This window comes from Bos taurus, chromosome 19 (assembly GCF_002263795.3).
Source record: "Bos taurus isolate L1 Dominette 01449 registration number 42190680 breed Hereford chromosome 19, ARS-UCD2.0, whole genome shotgun sequence".
NCBI classification, from domain to species: Eukaryota; Metazoa; Chordata; class Mammalia; order Artiodactyla; family Bovidae; genus Bos; species Bos taurus.
The window spans coordinates 40,305,666-40,323,998 of record NC_037346.1 but is presented as its reverse complement, the minus strand read 5'-3'; the positions used below and the strand labels follow the sequence as shown (position 1 = coordinate 40,323,998).

The 18,333-nt window shown below is 49.8% G+C and overlaps 1 protein-coding gene across 1 annotated transcript; it reads right to left on the bottom strand.

Moving 5' to 3' along the window:
- Positions 1-357: 357 nt before the first annotated feature.
- PSMD3 (proteasome 26S subunit, non-ATPase 3) lies at positions 358-13,561 on the bottom strand. The gene is given in 12 exon segments (NM_001045900.1): positions 358-810; positions 934-984; positions 1,915-2,070; positions 2,308-2,411; positions 2,747-2,866; positions 2,969-3,083; positions 6,471-6,574; positions 6,736-6,926; positions 7,822-7,958; positions 9,188-9,325; positions 11,127-11,317; positions 13,198-13,561. Coding segments are annotated over 12 exon segments (1,605 nt in total). The 5' UTR covers positions 13,418-13,561; the 3' UTR covers positions 358-732.
- Positions 13,562-18,333: the final 4,772 nt, after the last annotated feature.

The following is an 18,333-nucleotide window of genomic DNA, read 5'->3' as shown; positions in this document are numbered from 1 at the left end:
CATCTGAGGGCCAGACTCTCACATTTTGTTTGATCCATTGGAAGCCTAGATTCCTAATTTTAGAGCCAGGAGATCACTGAGTATAATCATTTATTTGACAGATCTGGCAAAGGGGCCTGAGAGGTTTAGAGAGTTGCCCAATTATTTGAGAGCCAGTTAGATGCGAAAGAGTAAACCCAGGCCCTTCTGACCCCAGATCAGAGTCTCTTCACCCAGCCCCCTGGCTGCCTCCTCATCTACAGCAGCATCAGGTCCTCATATCATGCCTGGGGCTGGCACTCCCAGGTCAGGAGAAAAATCTGGGCCTGTTAACACTGTACCTGTGAGGGCAAAATAGAGTAACTGGAGATACACAAGGAGCTTTGGAGAAATTTTTATTGTTTAAAAATCATAATTGAGGCTTCAAAAAACATACAACCTAACACATGTCCCAGTTCTGGTGCCCCACTCCCTGGAGGAGAGCGCTCCCCCATCGTGCTGCCCACACCACTAGCCAGGACCCTGCCCTGGGAGGCTGCCCGCCCGCCCGCCTGCCCCCGTGTGCTAAGTCACCGGCTGAGGAGGGGCCCTGGGATGAGGTGGGGTGACCGGCTCCCTGCACCCCTCACCCCCTGCACATAGCAGTCTGTGTGCCCCATGTCGGAAGAGGAGCCAGTTCCCTGGGCAGGGGACCCCCGTGGGGGAAAGACAGAGCCAGTCCCCACTCACCCCACCCCTCCCCAGCCCCCCAGCTCAAGGGAAGCTGTCATCGTCGTCTTCTGCCATCTCCTTGGCAAACTCCAAGTCCTGCTGTTCCCGCTCTCGCCGCTCCTGGGGAAGAGGGCAGGGGGGCGGGGGCTGAGGACCAGCCGGGGGCTCGTGGTCTGCACCCAGCCCGACCCACCCAGGCTTTCCAGAAACTTCCCCTTCCACCCAAAGCAGAAAGCAGCTTACCTCTGCAGACTCCAAGTCCTTGTTGTAGGATTTGGGAGGAAACCTCATGGCCTGAAGCACAATGGAGAGAGGAGTGAATGAAGAGGAGGCGGGCACCTGGGTGCCAGGCAATGTACCAGACAGGTGACACTCCCCAGTTTAGTTTGCTGGGGGAGCTAGGCATGGTGACTAACGACCTGTGACACCACGTGATAAACACTAAAAAAGAAAATCCAGAGGGATAGACGACCGATCCTCCCAGTCAGGCAGGGAGGCGAACTGGCAGTGAGAAGGAGGAAGAACAGATGGCCTACAGGAGTGGAAGGAAGGGCATTCTAGGCAGAGCCATTCAAGGTGTGAGAGGTTAGGCTGGAGCTCAGTGGGGCCAGCTGGGAGAAGGCGGGGAGGGGCTGATGGGAGCGGTCCTGGGGAGTGAGGCTAGAGACACAGGGGGCCAGTCACAAAGGGCCTTTCATGCACAGCACTGGCCTGATTTCAGACAAAGTGATATCCCTGGTCTCCTGGGGGGAGAGACCAGGAAAAACGGTGGCCGACAGTACCAGCACCTGACCCACAGGGGCTTAGGAGCCTTTTGCGGACCAAGATGGTGATCCTACCCTTTACACAATTCAGACTGCTAAGTGCCCCAAGACAGTGATTTCATCCAATCTCTACAACTCTGTGAAGCAGGCAGGGCAGGTAATACCTCACTATCAGTCTCGCAGATGGAGACATAGAGACTCAGAGAAGGTAAATGACTCAAATTTGGCACCAAATCCAGAACCGTGCACTCTAAACCCCAGTCTGATCCTTCCTGGCAACCAGGCCCTTTAAGTCCACAGAGGCGTTGTGGTCCCACAAGCCAAGTCCTTTGCCCCTTCTGGCCCCCCAGTGTTTTAGAGACTGGGAGCTGGGCCCCAAACCAAGCCAGTCTTCTCTAGGAGCCTGTGGGTGTGGCAGCGTGCTGCTGCCCGGCTGGCTCTGCAGCTCAGGGCCCCTCACCTTGACAGACATGTTGTGAATATCCAGGCAGAAGGAGATGCGCTGGTGGAAGGCTAACTGGGGCTCACGGGTGGAATAGATGTCAATCATCTCCTTGGACTGGACGTAGCCCTTCTCGTGGTTGATGCTGGCCTCAATGACGCCATCTCGAATGGCCTGCAGGCCCCAAAGCAAGGAGAAGTCACCAGAAAGTCCATCTTCTAAGTCTGAGAACGTCCCATCTCATCTCTTTGTCCTCCCTGATCTCTCCTACATCCATCTGTGCACACACAGACACTCCCTCTGGCAGCTTCCTGGCTTCAATGTAAGCTGGGCATGCCACTGCTTTAGCTGTCAACCCCCTCCCGCCTCGTGCCCAAAACACCCCATCTGTGGCCCCCGAACCAGGCCCACCTTGGCGACAATGAACTCTGCATCCTCTGGGCTATCAAGCTGCAGCTTCTGGGCGATGTCCGCCAAGGAGATGCGGGAATAGGAGAGGCTGATCATGCGCACACCTGGGAGGAGGGCCGCGGGGAGGAGAGGCTGGGCACAGACCCTTCACCCGCCCAGGGCCACAGCGCTGTCCCAGCCCCAGAGAAGCCGAGTCCCAGTCCTGCTTCCAGGGCTCCCTCAGACCCTGATCCACACTTGTCTTTTTTTTTTTTAAGTGATCAGGTTACCTTTTCTTTTTTCTAGTTTGGCTGCACTGGGTCTTCGTTACAGCGCAAGGGCTTCTCACTGTGGCGTGTGGGCTTAGCTGCCCCGCAGCACGTGGGACCTTTGTTCCCTGACCAGGAACTGAACCCGCGTCCCCTACCCTGGAAGGTAGATTCTGAAGCCCGACCCACACCTGTCTTGATGACGTTGTGCCGCAGTCGGATGATGAGGGTATAGGTCCCATCTGCTTGGAACTTCTCCCCAAACTGATCCAGGACCTGGTTGAACTTGGCTAGGTTTCCTGTCCTGACAGCTGCGGTGGGGAGAGGAGTGGGTCAGATGCTGCCCGTGGCACACACACCAGAGGGGACACAGTGCCAGGGGGCGGCACGCCCTGGGAGGGGACCTGCCTTACCCTGGGTCAGAAGGAAGTAGGGCATGAGTGAGCGCTTGAGGGATGGTTGACGGAACTGCAGCCGGTCTGGGATCTCCCCCAGCAGCAACTCCACCACAATCAGAAGCTTGTGCACCTGGAAGGCAGAGGGCAGGGAGCCCCACAGGGTGGGAGGAGAGAACCAAGGGGGCTTCAACTCAGCCAGACACACTGGACAAGAAGGGACAGCGGCACTGGACTGGGCCCACGGAGAGGGGAAAACCCTCAAGCTGTGCTGCATGTGGAACCGAAGCTCTGCCTTGGGGTCTGACCCTTTGACTACAGCGGGCCCGCAGCTTCATTTCACTTGGCCAGTCAGTGCACAAGGCTCCAAAACGGCAAACCAAATTACAGGCTGGACGGGCAGGCTCTATGGCTCAGAACCCGCGAGGAGGCAGGCCCAGAGGCCTCGGCGATGGGTGCAAGTCAGCCTAAGGTGCTGGCTACGGAGGTGAACCTCATGTAAACTATCATCTGGGTAGAGGAAGAAGCACAGGAAAGGGCCTGCAGAGCCCTGGTGAATGAGCTGGGTATGAGGGACAGGGTTGCCTGGGAAACTTGGCCCCTCCTCCTGATGCAGCACCCTGCAAGGGAGACTGGGAGGAGGGGACAACTTCCCCCACAAGCAGGAGGGACAGGAGCACAGAGAGCTAAACCGTGGGCAAGCCAGCATCACAAAGGAGACCAGGGTTTAAAAATGGGGTGGGTGATGGTGCCCACACCTGGGCAAGGAGGGTCCTGCCTTCCGGGGTGGTCCCCGCGCTCACCACTACCCTGTCCCTCTGCATACTCCATGAGTGAGGGGAAAGCCATGGTGATGGCAGAAATTAACATGAGCTCTGAGGATTCTTTTAAGCAATGGCAGACCGGTACTTTTTTGGCCACACCTTACAGCACGCAGGATCTTAATTCCCTGACCATGGACAGAACCTGTGCCCCCTGCACTGGGAGCACGGAGTCTTAACCACTGGATCATGAGAGAAGTCCCAAGCCTTGAGGATTCTGATGAAGCAGAAAAAGGAGGGAGAATGCCTCAGCTAAGGGGACAGGTTGGAGAAGAGGCCAGTGTACTTGAGGGGGTGGGAGGGCTGTCAGGTGAGATGCCTGGGGCACGACTCGGGACGCCCAGTTCTGAGTGCCAGGCTGAGTTCTGAGCTCGGAGACAGAATGCCAGTCTTTACTTGCTAGCTAGAAACGTCGAGTCTCTGGATTCCTCCTCCCTAGAACGGGTGTAATAACAGTACTACCACCTGAACTACCTGATCCACAAGACCCACAGTACTTTACTGGGTAGGAAATGGGAAAAATGTGAGCTTCCTGGACCAGGCAGACCGGCCAGGACCTCCACTGAGTCAGGCAGGGGAAGTTGGGCTGGCGGAGGGGAGGATGGTGACTGGCAGTGTTGGTGGCTCGAACAAGGGCACGGGCAACATCAGAGAGGAGATGACTACCAAAGCCGTCAGGGAAATCAACAGACGGCTCGGTGATGGGGAAGGTGGGGACAAGCCCAAGATGACCCAAGGCTTCTATGCAGATCAGGAGAGCAAGAAGGACCGTAAAGGGCACACAAGCGGGTCTGGACAAGGTGAGTGTGAGGAGCCAGCAAGTACCTTAATGGAGATGTTTGTTGAGAAGTGGAATTTGCAGGTCTGGGTTCGTGAGAGGGCTCAAAACTTGTATTATGAGCTGAACTGTGAACCCCAGATTTTTATGGTGAAACCCTAACCCCTGACTACCCCAGATTGTGACTGGATTTGGAGCTAGAATCTCTAAAGAGATTTATGAAGGGAATATGAAGTCATGTGAGTGGGCCCTAATCCAATTATGACTGGGGTCCTTACAAAAAGAATTAGAGATACAGATATGCACAGAAGGAAGACCATTTGGAGACAGCAGAAGATGGACAACTCCAAGCAAAAGAGAAGCCCCCAGAACAACTCAGCCACACTAACATCCTGAATTTGGACTTCTCACCTCCAGAAATAGAACAAAATAAATTTCTGCTGCTTAAGCCAGCCAGTCTTGCTACAGCAACCAGGCAGATTAAGACAGATTAATGGACTCTGGTGACGCATTGTGGAGGTGAGAGCTAAGCTGTGAAAGCAAATGAGATCCCCCAAGGCGAGAACGTGGAACAGTTACGGACGGCACACCTACCTGCTCTGCTTTAGATGCCACGTTAAAGTCCATGTCTGTCTCTACCCATTCTCACGCTCCCCGTTTTTACTTAAAGCCGGCTCTCCACTGGGGCTCTCTAGCCCATCCCTCCTACCTCTCCCCAGGCCTTGGCTCGTCACCTATCTGCTTCAGCCTCTCTGGGTGGGAAGTTCCCCCACCTCTGCTTCTTCACCTCTCGAGCAGCCCTTCCACCTCTTTCCTGGCCCCTTCACCAACAGTCCATGGGCAAGACCTCACTCCAGCTCCCTCTGCTCCTTCTTGCAACCTGGGTCTACCACAGAAAACTCGAAACCTTATCCATCCACAGCTAAATCTGGTTTGAAAACACTGCTTTACCCCATGACACCTCTCCCTGGTGTGCGACACAGCCTGTATGTCAATTACATGCATTTTTACTGATTTTTAGAAGGTTTAGTGTGTGTCCTACATTGTAAGCAATCTCACATCCTGCAATGTACCTTATGTGTCTGAAAAACCACCCCTTTCTATGAAAATTCAACCCATCTTTCAAAAACCAGATCAAATGTAACTGTTTAAAGATTTCTTTATTTTACCACAACTGAATTCACCTTTCTCTGAACTGCTGAAATGAAACAAACCAGAGCTCCTACCACACTGAGCTCGTCGGTGTACATGCTCATCCTGCTCTCTTTCAAGGGCTAGGAGATGTCTGTGTGTGTGTGGGAGCAGTGATCTGTGGCTAGGAAAGCTGGGTCCTAATTCTGGCTGCTAGGCTCTGTGATTTTACACAGCCTTCAAGCCATTCTGCTTCAAGTGTTCTGCACCCATCTCTCTGAGTGCAAATACCATTTCTAATCCTTCTTTTCTATCCCTCACAGTGCCCAGTATTAAGGTCAGCACTCAAGAAATATACTTGGGGACTGACAGCTCTGACATGGCCAAGGTTTACCTCCACCTGAGTCGGCCACCTTAAGGAGGGCCCTGGGTTCCCTGGCCACAGACACCACTGCTCCCAAAGGGACACCTGAGGGACTAGATAAAGAGTCCAGAGCTTATCAACACAAACAAGACCCTTGCGTGAAAAGACTACAGGATCTTCTGGGGAGTCAGGAATATTCTAAACCTACCTACCAGGGAGAAGACTGGGGATATACACTGCCAGAGGTGCAGGCAGTGTCTGCCTAAGGTGCCCTGAACAATGTTATGTGGAAACAGACACGTGATGCCACCTTTAGGGCACAAAGACAAAGTAAGGATGCCTTCCTGGCTCCTCAGATGGGGAAACAGCACTAACGTGGTATCAGATGAGTAAGGGGGTCAAAGGGGAGAGAGAGCTGCTGCTCACCGTCTGTTTGAAGCCGACCGCTGTGTGCTGAGGGGCCTTCCGAAGGGCGTTGGTCATTGTTCTTCGGGCCTCTGAGTACTCCAGCTGGATGGCTTTGATGCGCCCTGGGTGTGAGAAGAGGAGAGTTGATCAAGACAAGAGCATTATCCAAACCTTGGTCCCCCACAAACCAGAGCACCTCTTAGGCATCACGGGTACCACATTCTTAGCAAATTTGTGCCGAGTGAGCCTGAGACACCTCCCGGCTGGCGCGGGCCCTGCTCACCTGTGTAGTAGAGGTACCTTGCCCACTCATTGTTGTTGGCCTGCTCAGGAAACACAGACTTGGACACCAGCTTCTCGGCCTGGTCGTACAGGCTGTAGTGCAGGTAGTTCCGCAGCAGGAGGTTCAGCAGCGTGGCCTGCCCGTCTGTGTCGTGCCGCAGGGTGGCGGTCCGGAGCCGAGCGTGCAAGAAGCTGCAAAAAGGAGAGAAATGAGGTCAAGGCCTCAAATAACAACTCTGAACAGTCAACTAGTAGAGCACCAGTCTGGGCGCACAGAGGATGGAGCTCTGCTTAGAGAACCTGCACTCAGAAGGGGGAGACAGACAACTCTCATGATGAATAAGTGTACTGTGAGGATGACAAAGGGTGGGGGTGGGGGGTGACGCAGAAATCAGGGTAAGTGCGACAGGGGTGAGCAGGACGGGAGGGAGTTGTGCTTTCAACAGCCCGGTCAGGGCAGGACTCACTGAGAAGGCTAGAGTTAAGCACAGGCTTGAAGGACGCAGGGAGGAGGGCAATCTCGGCCGAGGGAGCTGTGCGCCCGGGGAAGAGCGAGGCGTCGGGGAGTGGGGGCCCAGACCCTAGGAGGCCTCAAAAGCTTTCATCAGGAGGGCTCTGGCTTTTCCCCGAGGGGAATGGGGAGCCACCATGGGTTCCAGGCAGAGGACTGAAAGGCTTTCTAGCCTGTCCTTGTACTTTTTAAAAACAACCTTTTATTTACTTTATATTGGAGCACAACCAATTAACAACGCTGTGGTAGTTTCAGGCGCAAAACAAAGGGCCTCGGCCACACCGCCCTCGTACCTCGGACCCGCTGAAGAGTCTACCGTCCTCGTACCTCGGACCCGCTGAACAGTCCTCCCCGACGTGCGGTGAGAGGAGGAACCTGGGGGACAGGACTTAGCGGGCCAGTGGTCATCTCTGTCTCAGCCTCTCGAGCCCTCCCCCAGCTCAGGGCGTATTAACGGTCACCCCTACTTCCTGCTGGGCCCTTGACATCCCCCAGGCCCCAGCCCTCTGCAAGTCCACAGCTCTGACCGTGTTGCTGACCCCGAGGGCCACAAGCGAGACCCTTGGCCACTGGTACCTGCGCACCACATCCAGCTTATCCAGGAACTCATAGACCCGGGCATGATAATAGTAACACTTGGCAGCCACAAGGTCCAAGGCCCGGCGGTTCTGAGTGCTGATCTTCTGCATCAGATCATCAGAAATCTTCTGTGCCTGGGGAGGCAGCCAAAAGAGAGTCAAGCGGCAGTGCTTCAAAATTTAAACACGGAGATACCACACGGGCCAGCAAGTCCCCTCCTAGGCAGAGGTCCAAGAGAACTGGAAACATACGTTCACAGGAAAGCTTGCACACCAATGTTTGTATCAGCATTTTTCACAATAACCAGTAAGGGGAACTGGCCCAAGTGCTTATCATCTAATCAATGGTTAAACAAAATGTGGTATATCCATGTGATGAAATATTACTCCTCCATAAAAAGGAACCGAGTACAGATACACGCTACACCGTGGATAAACCTAGAAAACACTAAGCTACCGAAAGAAGTCAGACACAAAAGGCACATAGTATCCATGGGACACAAAGTATCAAGAGATTACTGGGCTGGGGGGAGGGGAGAACAAGGTGTGATTACTAACAGGTAAGGTGTTTTTCTTTGTGGGGGGCCGTGAGGGTTGGTGGGGTAGTGATTAAGCTTGTCTGGAATTAGACAGGAGGGCAGTTGTACAACCTTGTGAATATACAAAAAAACCCAATCAAGTGGGTGAATTATAGCTAAAGAGCAACCAATCAAACAAAAACCAACCAGTGGCAAAGCGAGGAAAAAATAAAACAGCAGACTGAGGCCTAAGACCTGTCACCTCCTGGGTGTGCCCCTGGGAGAGAAGCTGAGCCTGCCAGGGCAGCTGCCTCAGCTGGAGGCCGTGCTGGAAGAGTCGTATCCACAATGGAGCCTTTCAGATCCACAGTAAGAGCTGCCATTTATTAACACGTCGGGAATGCTGACTTTCTGCAGGTCACAAAAATACTTTGTGCCAAGTATTTTTTAAATGTATTATTTTTTTAATACTAATGATAAACTTGTGAGAATGGCAGTTCGTCTTATTTTACACACAGCTGGGAGAAATCAATTTGCCTAAGGTACAAATGGGATTTGACGCCAGGTCTTTCTGCCTCCAAATCTACTCTTTCCAAAGCATCCACTATCCGGGGACTGCGCCACAGAGAGGTACAGAGTGACCATGGCAGGCCTTTCCCAGGGCCGGAGCAGGAGTTGAGGGGTCTTCCTCAGATGTGGGGCTGGGCGCATTCTCACGTTGGGGAAGAGTCTGGGGGGCAGTGAATGACCCAATGATGATCTATTTCTTCACAAGAGGCCATCTCCCCCACTGACCCCATGCACACTGCCTGGGGCGTGTTAGTCACACGCTCTGGTCTTGGATACCTCTTTGTAGCGCTTGCTGTTCATCAGGAAGATGACCATGAGAAGCTGGAGGTAGGCTTCCACTTCAGGCAGGAGGGGAGCCGACGCAGCTTTTCCTGTTCGGGGACGGAACTGTAAATCGGCTTCTGTGTCCATGGGCTAGGAGAGGACGTGAGTTATCGTGGAAGAGCTCAGTCAGATCAATCAACCAGGAATTTCTTAGGCACTCACTATTATTTCAAGAGATTTACTAAGTGCCCACTGTGTGCCAAGATTTTTCTGGGTGCTGGGGATACAAAAATACTGAAAGGAAGTCAAAAAGGCTGGCGATAAAATCAATACAGAAAAGGGTTGCAGAAGTATAACATCCTTATAGAATAGAACGGGGACAGAAAGGACAATGTAAGGACCCCTCAGAGAGCCTACAACCTAACTAGAGGTTAAACCACCATACTTGGAACCACTGCAAATTCTGTTTAATAAAGTGATATAATTCTAGAGATGAGATCACGAATAATGAGACCGGGAGTGCCCTGGTGGTCTAGTGGCTGGGATTCTTGGTTTCGCTGCTGTGGCCTGGGTTTACTGCCTGGTCAGGGAATTGAGTTACGCAAGCTGTGTGGCTTGGCCAAAAAAGAATAAGGAGACAAAAAAAATTTTTTTGGTGGTAATAAAGAAATTTGGGGGGAAATTGACACATATATAGTATTTATTTTCAGATCTAGTCACTAAAACTGGAATAATGTGTAACAGATCAAAAAACAATCGTGGTGGGAGACTTCAGAGATGTACAGGTTAAAAAATATTCCAAGCAGGGCTGGGGGAGGGTGCTTTTCCCCCTTCCCAGACAGTAAAGTCTTACTGTCCACTCTGGGGATTTCCTGAGTTTTTCATCTATGAAACAGATTGTAAGCATATAGAATTTTAGGGAGATGAAGGTAGCTGAAGGGCCAATGAAGTTTAAGAAGGGGCAGGACTTGAACTGTACCATGGATGATAAGAGAAGTTATACAGTCAGCAAGGAAAAGGAGAGGTTTCTCCCGGCACGGAGACAACTACCACCAGCAAGCTAACGTCATCGACGTGCACTCTGTGCCGCACACGGTTCTAAGAGCCTCCCTGTCCTCAGCAACTGCCCCACAACGTGCCCCCGAGCTGTTCATCACATACATCAAATCAAGTCTCCCACCACGATTGTTTTTTGATCTGTTACACATTATTCCAGTTTTAATGACTAGATCTGAAAATAAATACTATATATATGTCAATTTCCCCCCAAATTTCTTTATTACCACCAAAAAAAATTTTTTTTTCTCATTATTCTTTTTTGGCCAAGCCACACAGCTTGCGTAACTCAATTCCCTGACCAGGCATTAAACCCAGGCCACAGCAGTGAAACCTAGAATCCCCCTAGAGCACAGGGAAGTTAGGTTCAACACCAAATGGTAAAGCTGGGGTTAAAAACTCAACCTTCCCCCCAAACCTGGGCTCTTAACCACTGTTCTCTTTTGGGTGGGGCCACACTGCAGGGCATGTGGAATCTCAGTCCCCCGTCCAAGGATCCAACTACAACCCCTGCTGTGGAAGCGAGGAGTCTTAACCACTGGGCCACGGGGAAGTCCCTTAACCACTGTTCTCTACATCCTCCATCGTGAAGCTTCAGAGGCAAAGAGATGGTAGAACCTTCTCCTAGGCCCTGTGTTGGGAGTGGTGGGAAATGAATGTAGTTGGAAGGGTCCTGATTCTCAGATCCTTTTCCTGACTCAGAATACTGACCCTACTGGGCAGAAGGATGGTCCCCGTTAGAGGGCAGATGAGGGGGCTGCTTTGCTTCGTGTCTCGGCTGTGGCAGGTAATAAGACAGGTCTCCAGGATGGCACACAGCTACCCAGGGTGGAATGTGTGTCCCTGTGTGTCTCAAGCCAAGCCCACACTTCTGCGCTGGCCTGACTCCACTCACCTCTTCCAGGAAGGGTAGCAAGAAGTCTCGAGTGGCATTGTTGGAAGTGAAGAAGCCGTGCACAGCCTTGTACAGAACGTAGTGGTTGAGGCGGCGGGACGTGGAAGGCAGCATCCGTAGGGCCCGCAGCACAAACCGAGGCTCCTTGCCCGACACTGCCTTCTCCAGCTGTTTCACATGCTCCTTGATGTCTGTGGAGGACCAGGGGAGGAAAAACATGAACTGCAACTCCTCCTACCCCTCCACCACTCCAGCCAAGCAGTCTTAGGAAGCCGCTTACAAATGTCAGGATGTGGCCAGCCCCCTCTTTTACTCTAACAGGACTGAGTAATACTTATGGATGCCATATGCTAATTTTAAGACATAACCAAGAGACACAGAAAAATAAAGCTGGGTTGGAGAAGAAGTAGAGGGTGACATAAAAAGGAAAAAAACAAAACAAAACAATGAAAAACAAAAACACGTGGGGATTTAGCAGATCTTCAAATAGGAAAACACTTTCCAAATGCAAACAATAGGAGAAATCACGCACATACACACACAAAAGACTTAAAGAACTTCATAGAAAAAGAAACAAACAAAATCCTTCTAATAACTGTAGCAAAAGAAAAATATCTGCAACAAATGTGGCCAGAGATGCATATTCAATAAAGAGCTTGTATAAAGGATTAAATACAAATGAGTATGAATGGTCAATATGAAAGAGGAATGACAAATAGACACGAAAAATGTTTCAGCAGTATTCAAATAACCACAAATGAAAACATTTTTCAATAACCATTCTAACAGTATTTGAAAAATGATAACATACAGAGTACAGGGGTGACCAGGACATTTCTGTTTGCATAATGTAAATCAGTACAGTTTTCCTGGACATATCTACCAAAGACCTTACCAATATTTACCCTCTCAACTCAGGGATCTATACTGAATAAGTAATTATAGAAATAGATCAAATACGTGGGCAGAGATGATGGCTGCAAAGCTATTTATAATGGAGGAAAATGGAAACAAATGTCCAGAAATAAGGGAGCACCATCAATTGGTAGCTTCTCAGTTTCCCTTGTATTCATATTCCTTTGTATTAGAATAGGAGCTGATGCAGTCAACACTATCACATCCTCAAACCACCACCTAGGAGCGTAACTTTGCTTATTTCAATGTTTTTGAGCTAGTATCTCATGCAGTTACGCAGAGAGAAAATCCAATAAATAGTCCTCTCCTACTTGACCCAGAAGTGGGCAACAGCACCAGGGTCACAGTGGGGAGTCTTCACTCTACCCACTCCAAATATGGACAGGATGCTCTAAGTTGGAAAAGTGAAATATAAACTTGGAGAAACAAGAGGAGGTGGAAACTGAGAACAGGCACCAAGGAGAAGAGAAATGGGGGAATTGGTATACAGTTTAGGTGGGAGGTGAGTATCAGGAACTCAAACAAATGACAACTAAAAAGTTCAAAGTGTATCATGTGTTTAAACTCTTTAGAAACAGAGCAGGAGTAAGGGTTTGAAGGGAGGGAAAAACGAGATAGGATCGTTTGGGCAGTTCAATTAGAGCAACGAGGAAGCAAGATACTAAGCAGAAAGGGCTCTCTTAGCGGAGTTTGCTAAAGGTAGTTAAGACAACAGCAATCATTCTTAAAACACAGGGGTCAGTATTCTGTGTTATCCTTATCTCCCTTCAAAGATAAATACAGACACTGGTTTTTGTAGAGATCAGTCATGCATTGGGGTCACTAGAATCAGTCTGATGAGATATAAGTGGAATAATAAGGTAAGAGGAGAGAACTTAGAAGAGGGAGTCTAAGGGCCCGGTGAGACCTAGTTCTAGATGCAATTCCCCGTGGAGGGAGGGTGTGTGAGAAGGGAGGAGGCCAGAGTCTAGAGAGACTGTTCAGTTATCCGGGCCACGGTCGGGAGTGTCAGGGTAGCGGGAGCAGGCACTGGGGGTGATCCCAAGGAACCCCCAAGTCACGGTGGTGGAGGCTACGCTGGGGTCCCAAGGAGAGGCTACACCATCGGGTGCTGTCACCCGTGATCAGGGCACGTCCCCGGCCCAAGCTCTCGTACCCTCCAAGGTGACGGTGTCCAGCTCTCGCTGGGAGTGCTCAGCCGCCGCAGCCGCCGTCTTGCCAGCAGTCTCCCCGGTTGATCCGCCACCCGCCGCCGCCTCCTCTTTCATCTCCACATCCTGGGGGGCCGGGGGCGGCGGTGGTTCTTGTTCCCCTCCGCCGGGCGGCGGCTTCGCCTTGTCCGCGCCGCGGCGCCGCGCCGAGCCCTCCTGCTTCATGGCGCCCGGGGTCGCGGCCTAGTCCGGGGACCGAGGCCGGGGCCTCGCGTAAACCCTCGCACCGGAGACCAGGAACCGAGCCGGGCCTGCACACGAGCGCGGGCTCGCGTCGGGCCGCACGATGACGGAGCAGCTGCAAACCCCTTCCCGGCGCTGGGCCTTCTGGGAAACGACAGGCCGGGCTGGTCGATGGCCGAGTCATCAAAGGGGGAAAAAGTCAACCACCGAGACGCATGATGGAGGCGGATCTCCACGGAAGGAGCGGGGAGGAGCTTCTTTGCGTCTGTAAGGCTTGTTTTGGCGTGCTGCCCTGTGTTGATTTTCTTGCTTGCTTCTCTCGATTGCACTTCCGTGAATGTCCACGAGAGGTCCACAAGCGGTCACCTCAGGCTCCAACTGGGTTACTACGGAGCACCCCACCCCGCGAGGAGTGCGTAGGACCTACCGGAACGCAGGGCGTTTTGACGCCATGAGTTGTTGGGCGGGTTTCATGCTTAAACTCGCTCAGTTTGCCCCGGGCGGGATTCACTTTCGAGATCCACGAGGCTGGTCCTCAACCGTAGCCCGGTGCATCGGGCACGAGAGAAGAAAAGAATCTGAGGAGGGTTGTGGAGCTAGGCTGTTGTTCAGTCGCTCGGTCGTGTCCGATTCTTTGCGACCGCATGAACTGCAGCAAGCCAGGCTTCCCTGTTTATCGCTGTCTCCTGAAGTTTGCCTGGCGTACTGCTATCCATGGGGTCGAAAAAAGACTCGGACACGACTGAGCAACTGAGCAACAACAAATGTTCATTGAGTCGGTGATGACACCCAAACATCTTATCCTCTGTCGCCTCCTTATCGTGCCCTCAATCTTTCCCAGCATCAGGGTCTTTTCGTGTTATTCGGCTCCTGGCATCAGGTGGCCAAAGTATTGGAGCTTCAGCTTCAGCATCAGCCCTTCCAATGAATATTCAGGGTTGATTTCCTTTAGAATTGACTGGTTTGATTTCCTTGCTGTACAAGGGACTCTCAAGAGTCTCCTCCAGGACCACAATTGGAAAGTATCAGTTCTGTTGGATTTGAAATAAAACCGAACTGGAGACGACAGAGAACCCTATGGGATTCAGACTTTGTCCGAGTTTGAAAAGTAAAAGTGAAAGTCACTGGATTGGGTAGCCTTTCCCTTCTCCAGGGGATCTTCCCAACCCAGGGATTGAATCCAGGTCTCCCGCATTGCAGGCGGATTCTTTACCAGCTGAGCCACAAGGCAAGCCCATCTGTGTTTAGCTAGGGCTGAAAATAAAGCATAAAATCCGCATCGGAGGAATGCGGATAGGGGACAGTGTCGATCAGTTCAGTCGCTCAGTCGTTTCCGACTCCTTGCGACCACATGGATTGCAGCACACCAGGCCTCCCTGTCCATCACCAACTCCCGGAATTTACTCAAACTCATGTCCATTGAGTTAGTGATGTCATCCAACCATCTCATCCTCTGTCGCGTCCCCTTCTCCCGCCTTCAATCTTTCCCAACATTAGGGTCTTTTCAAATGAGTCGCTTCTTCACATCAGGGGCCAAAGTATTGGAGTTTCCAATGAATATTCAGGACTGATTTGCTTTAGGATGGACTGGTTGGATCTCCTTGCAGTCCAAGGGACTCTCAAGAGTCTTCTCCAACACCACAGTTCAAAAGCATCAATTCTTCCGCGCTCAGCTTTCTTTATAGTCCAACTCTCACATTCATACGTGACTACTGGAAAAACCATAGCTTTGACTAGACAGACCTTTGCTGGCAAAGTAATGTCTCTGATTTTTAATATGCTGTCCAGGTTGGTCATAACTTTTCTTCCAAGGAGCAAGCGTCTTTTAATTTCATGGCTGCAGTCACCATCTGCAGTGGTTTTGGAGCCCCCCAAAATAAAGTCTCTCACTGTTTCCATTGCTTCCCCATTTATTTGCCATAAAGTGATGGGACCAGATGCCATGATCTTAGTTTTCTGAATGTTTAGTTTTAAGCCAACTTTTTCACTCTCCTCTTTCACTTTCATTAAGAGGCTCTTCAGTTCTTCCTCGCTTTCTGCTATAAGGGTGGTGTCATCCGCATATCTGAGGTTATTGATATTTCTCCCGACAATCTTGATTCCAGCTTGTGCTTCCTCCAGCCCAGCGTTTCTCATGGTGTACTCTGCATATAAATTAAATAAGCAGGGTGACAATATACAGCCTTGACATACTCCTTTCCTGATTTAGAACCAGTCTGTTGTTCCATGTCCAGTTTTAACTGTTGCTTCTTGACCTGCATATAGGTTTCTCAGGAGGCAGGTCACATGGTCTGGTATTCCCATCTCTTTAAGAATTTTCCACAGTTTGTTGTGATCCACACAGTCAAAGGCTTTGGTGTAGCAATAAAGCAGAAGTAGATGTTTTTCTGGACCTCTCTTGATTTTTTGATGATCCAATGGATGTGGGCAATTTGATCTCTGGTTCCTCTACCTTTTCTAAATCCAGCTTGACCATCTGGAAATTCAAGGTACATGTACTATTGAAGCCTGGCTTGGAGAATTTTGAGCATTACTTTGTTAGCGTGTGAGATGAGTGCAATTGTGTAGTAGTTTGAGCATTCTTTGGCATTGCTTTTCTTTGGAATTAGAATAAAAACTGACCTTTTCCAGTCCTGTGGCCACTGGTGAGTTTTCCAAATTTTCCGGCATATTGAATGCAGCACTTTCACAGCATCATCTTTTAGGATTTGAAATAGCTCAACTGGAATTCCATCACCTCCACTAGCTTTGTTTGTAGTGATGCTTCCTAAGCCCCACTTGACTTCACATTCCAGGATGTCTGGCTTGACAAGAGTGGTGAGTGATCACACCATCGTGATTATCTGGGTTGTGAAGATCTCTTTTGTATAGTTCTTCTGTGTATTCTTGCCACTTCTTCTTAATATCTTCTGTTTCTGTTAGGTCCATACCATTTCTGTCCTTTATTGTGCCCATCTTTGCATAAAGTGTTCCCTTGGTATCTCTAATTTTCTTGAAGAGAACTCTAGTCTTTCCCATTCTATTGTTTTCCTCTATTTCTTTGCATTGATCACTGAGGAAGACTTTCTTATCTCTCCTTGTTATTTTTTGGAACTCTGCATTCAAATGGGTATATCTTTCCTTGTCTCCTTTGCCTTTTGCTCCTCTTCTTTTCACAGCTACTTGTAAGGTCTCCTCAGACAACCATTTTGCCTTTTTGCATTTCTTTTTCTTGGGGATGGCCTTGGTCACTGCCTCCTGTACAATGTCATGAACATCCATCCATAGTTCTTTAGGCACTCTGCCTATCAGATCTAATCCCTTGAATCTATTTCTCACTTCTACTGTATAATTTTAAGGGATTTGATTTAGGTCATACCTGAGTGGTCTAGTGGTTTTCCCTACTTTTTTAAATTTAAATCTGAATTTGGCAATAAGGAGTTCATGATCTGAGCCACAGTCAACTCCCAGTCTTGTTTTTGCTGACTGTATAGAGCTTCTCCATCTTTGGCTGCAAAGAATGTAATCAATCTGATTTCGGTGTTGACCATCCGATGACATCCATGTGTAGAGTCTTCTCTTGTGTTGTTGGAAGAGGGTGTTTGCTATGACCAGTTTGTTCTCTTGGCAAAACTCTATTAGCCTTTGCCCTGCTTCATTCTGTACTCCAAGGCCAAATTTGCCTGTTACTCCAGGTATTTCTTCACTTCCTACTTTTGTGTTCCATTCCCCTATAATGGAAAGGACATCTTTTTGGGTGCTAGTTCTAGAAGGTCTTGTAGGTCTTCATAGAACTGTTCAACTTCAGCTTCTTCAGCATTACTGGTCAGGGCATAGACTTGGATTACTGTGATATTGAATGGTTTGCCTTGGAAATGAACAGAGATCATTCTGTCATTTTTGAGATTGCATCCAAGTACTGCATTTCATCTCGGACTTTTTTTCGGGGAGAGTGTATTTGGGTGTAATTACTTCAGTGTAATAAAATTTAGGAGTCTGGTCTCTATGAGACCCAGGGATAGCATATTTAGGGGGCGGGGTGGTAAAAAAAATCAGCTTCAATGTGGCATGCTGGAAGCTCTGCTCTGGGCTGTGGTGTATTGTGAGGCTGGAGGAAACAGAGAGGCTTCAGGGGTCCTTTGGGGAGATGATATGCATCCAGACAGACACTGTAGTGAAATGGGGAACAGAATACTAGTGCACTTAAGGAGCACCTAAGAGTCCCCCAGGGAAAAGAAACTGGGTCTGAAACCCCATCCACTCTTTCAAAGGACTCCTCCGGTGATTCTGCAGGAGTATACAGATTCCAATTTCCTAAGACACAAAAAGCAAAAAACTCCTTTCCTATCTTGGAACTTTTATCTCTTCTGTAAATGGAAGCTTTGCGTTTAGACCAGGTCAGACCCTGCAAGGCAACCTAGCCCTGCTGTAAGGTCCTAGAGGGCAGAGAATGTTTTGACCATATTCTCCTTTATATTTTTACAAAGAGAGGATATTCTTTGTATCCCTCCTTTTATACTATTGGAGTGAATAGCTAGCTCCTTGTACTAAGTAGTGATTTCCTAAATGGAAAATTGTGTTCTCCAGTTTTAGTGAAAAATGATCAATTCTTCCCAAACTGCTCTAGGGCTGGGAGATTGGATAACAGGACTTTTGAATCATCATTGGAGTAAACTCATTAAAATGTGTTCTTCTTCTTTTTTTTTAATATCTATGTATTTGGCCATGCTGGGTCTTAGTTGAAGCATGCTGGATCTAGTTCCCTGACCAGGGCTGAAACCGGGGCCCCCAGCATTGGGAGCTTGGAGTGCTAGCCATTGGACCACCAGGGAAGTCTCTAAAGCGTGTTCTTTATAACACCATATCTGTAACTGTAAGTAGATGAGAATGGCAAAGGAAGAATACAGATGGGCTTTGCT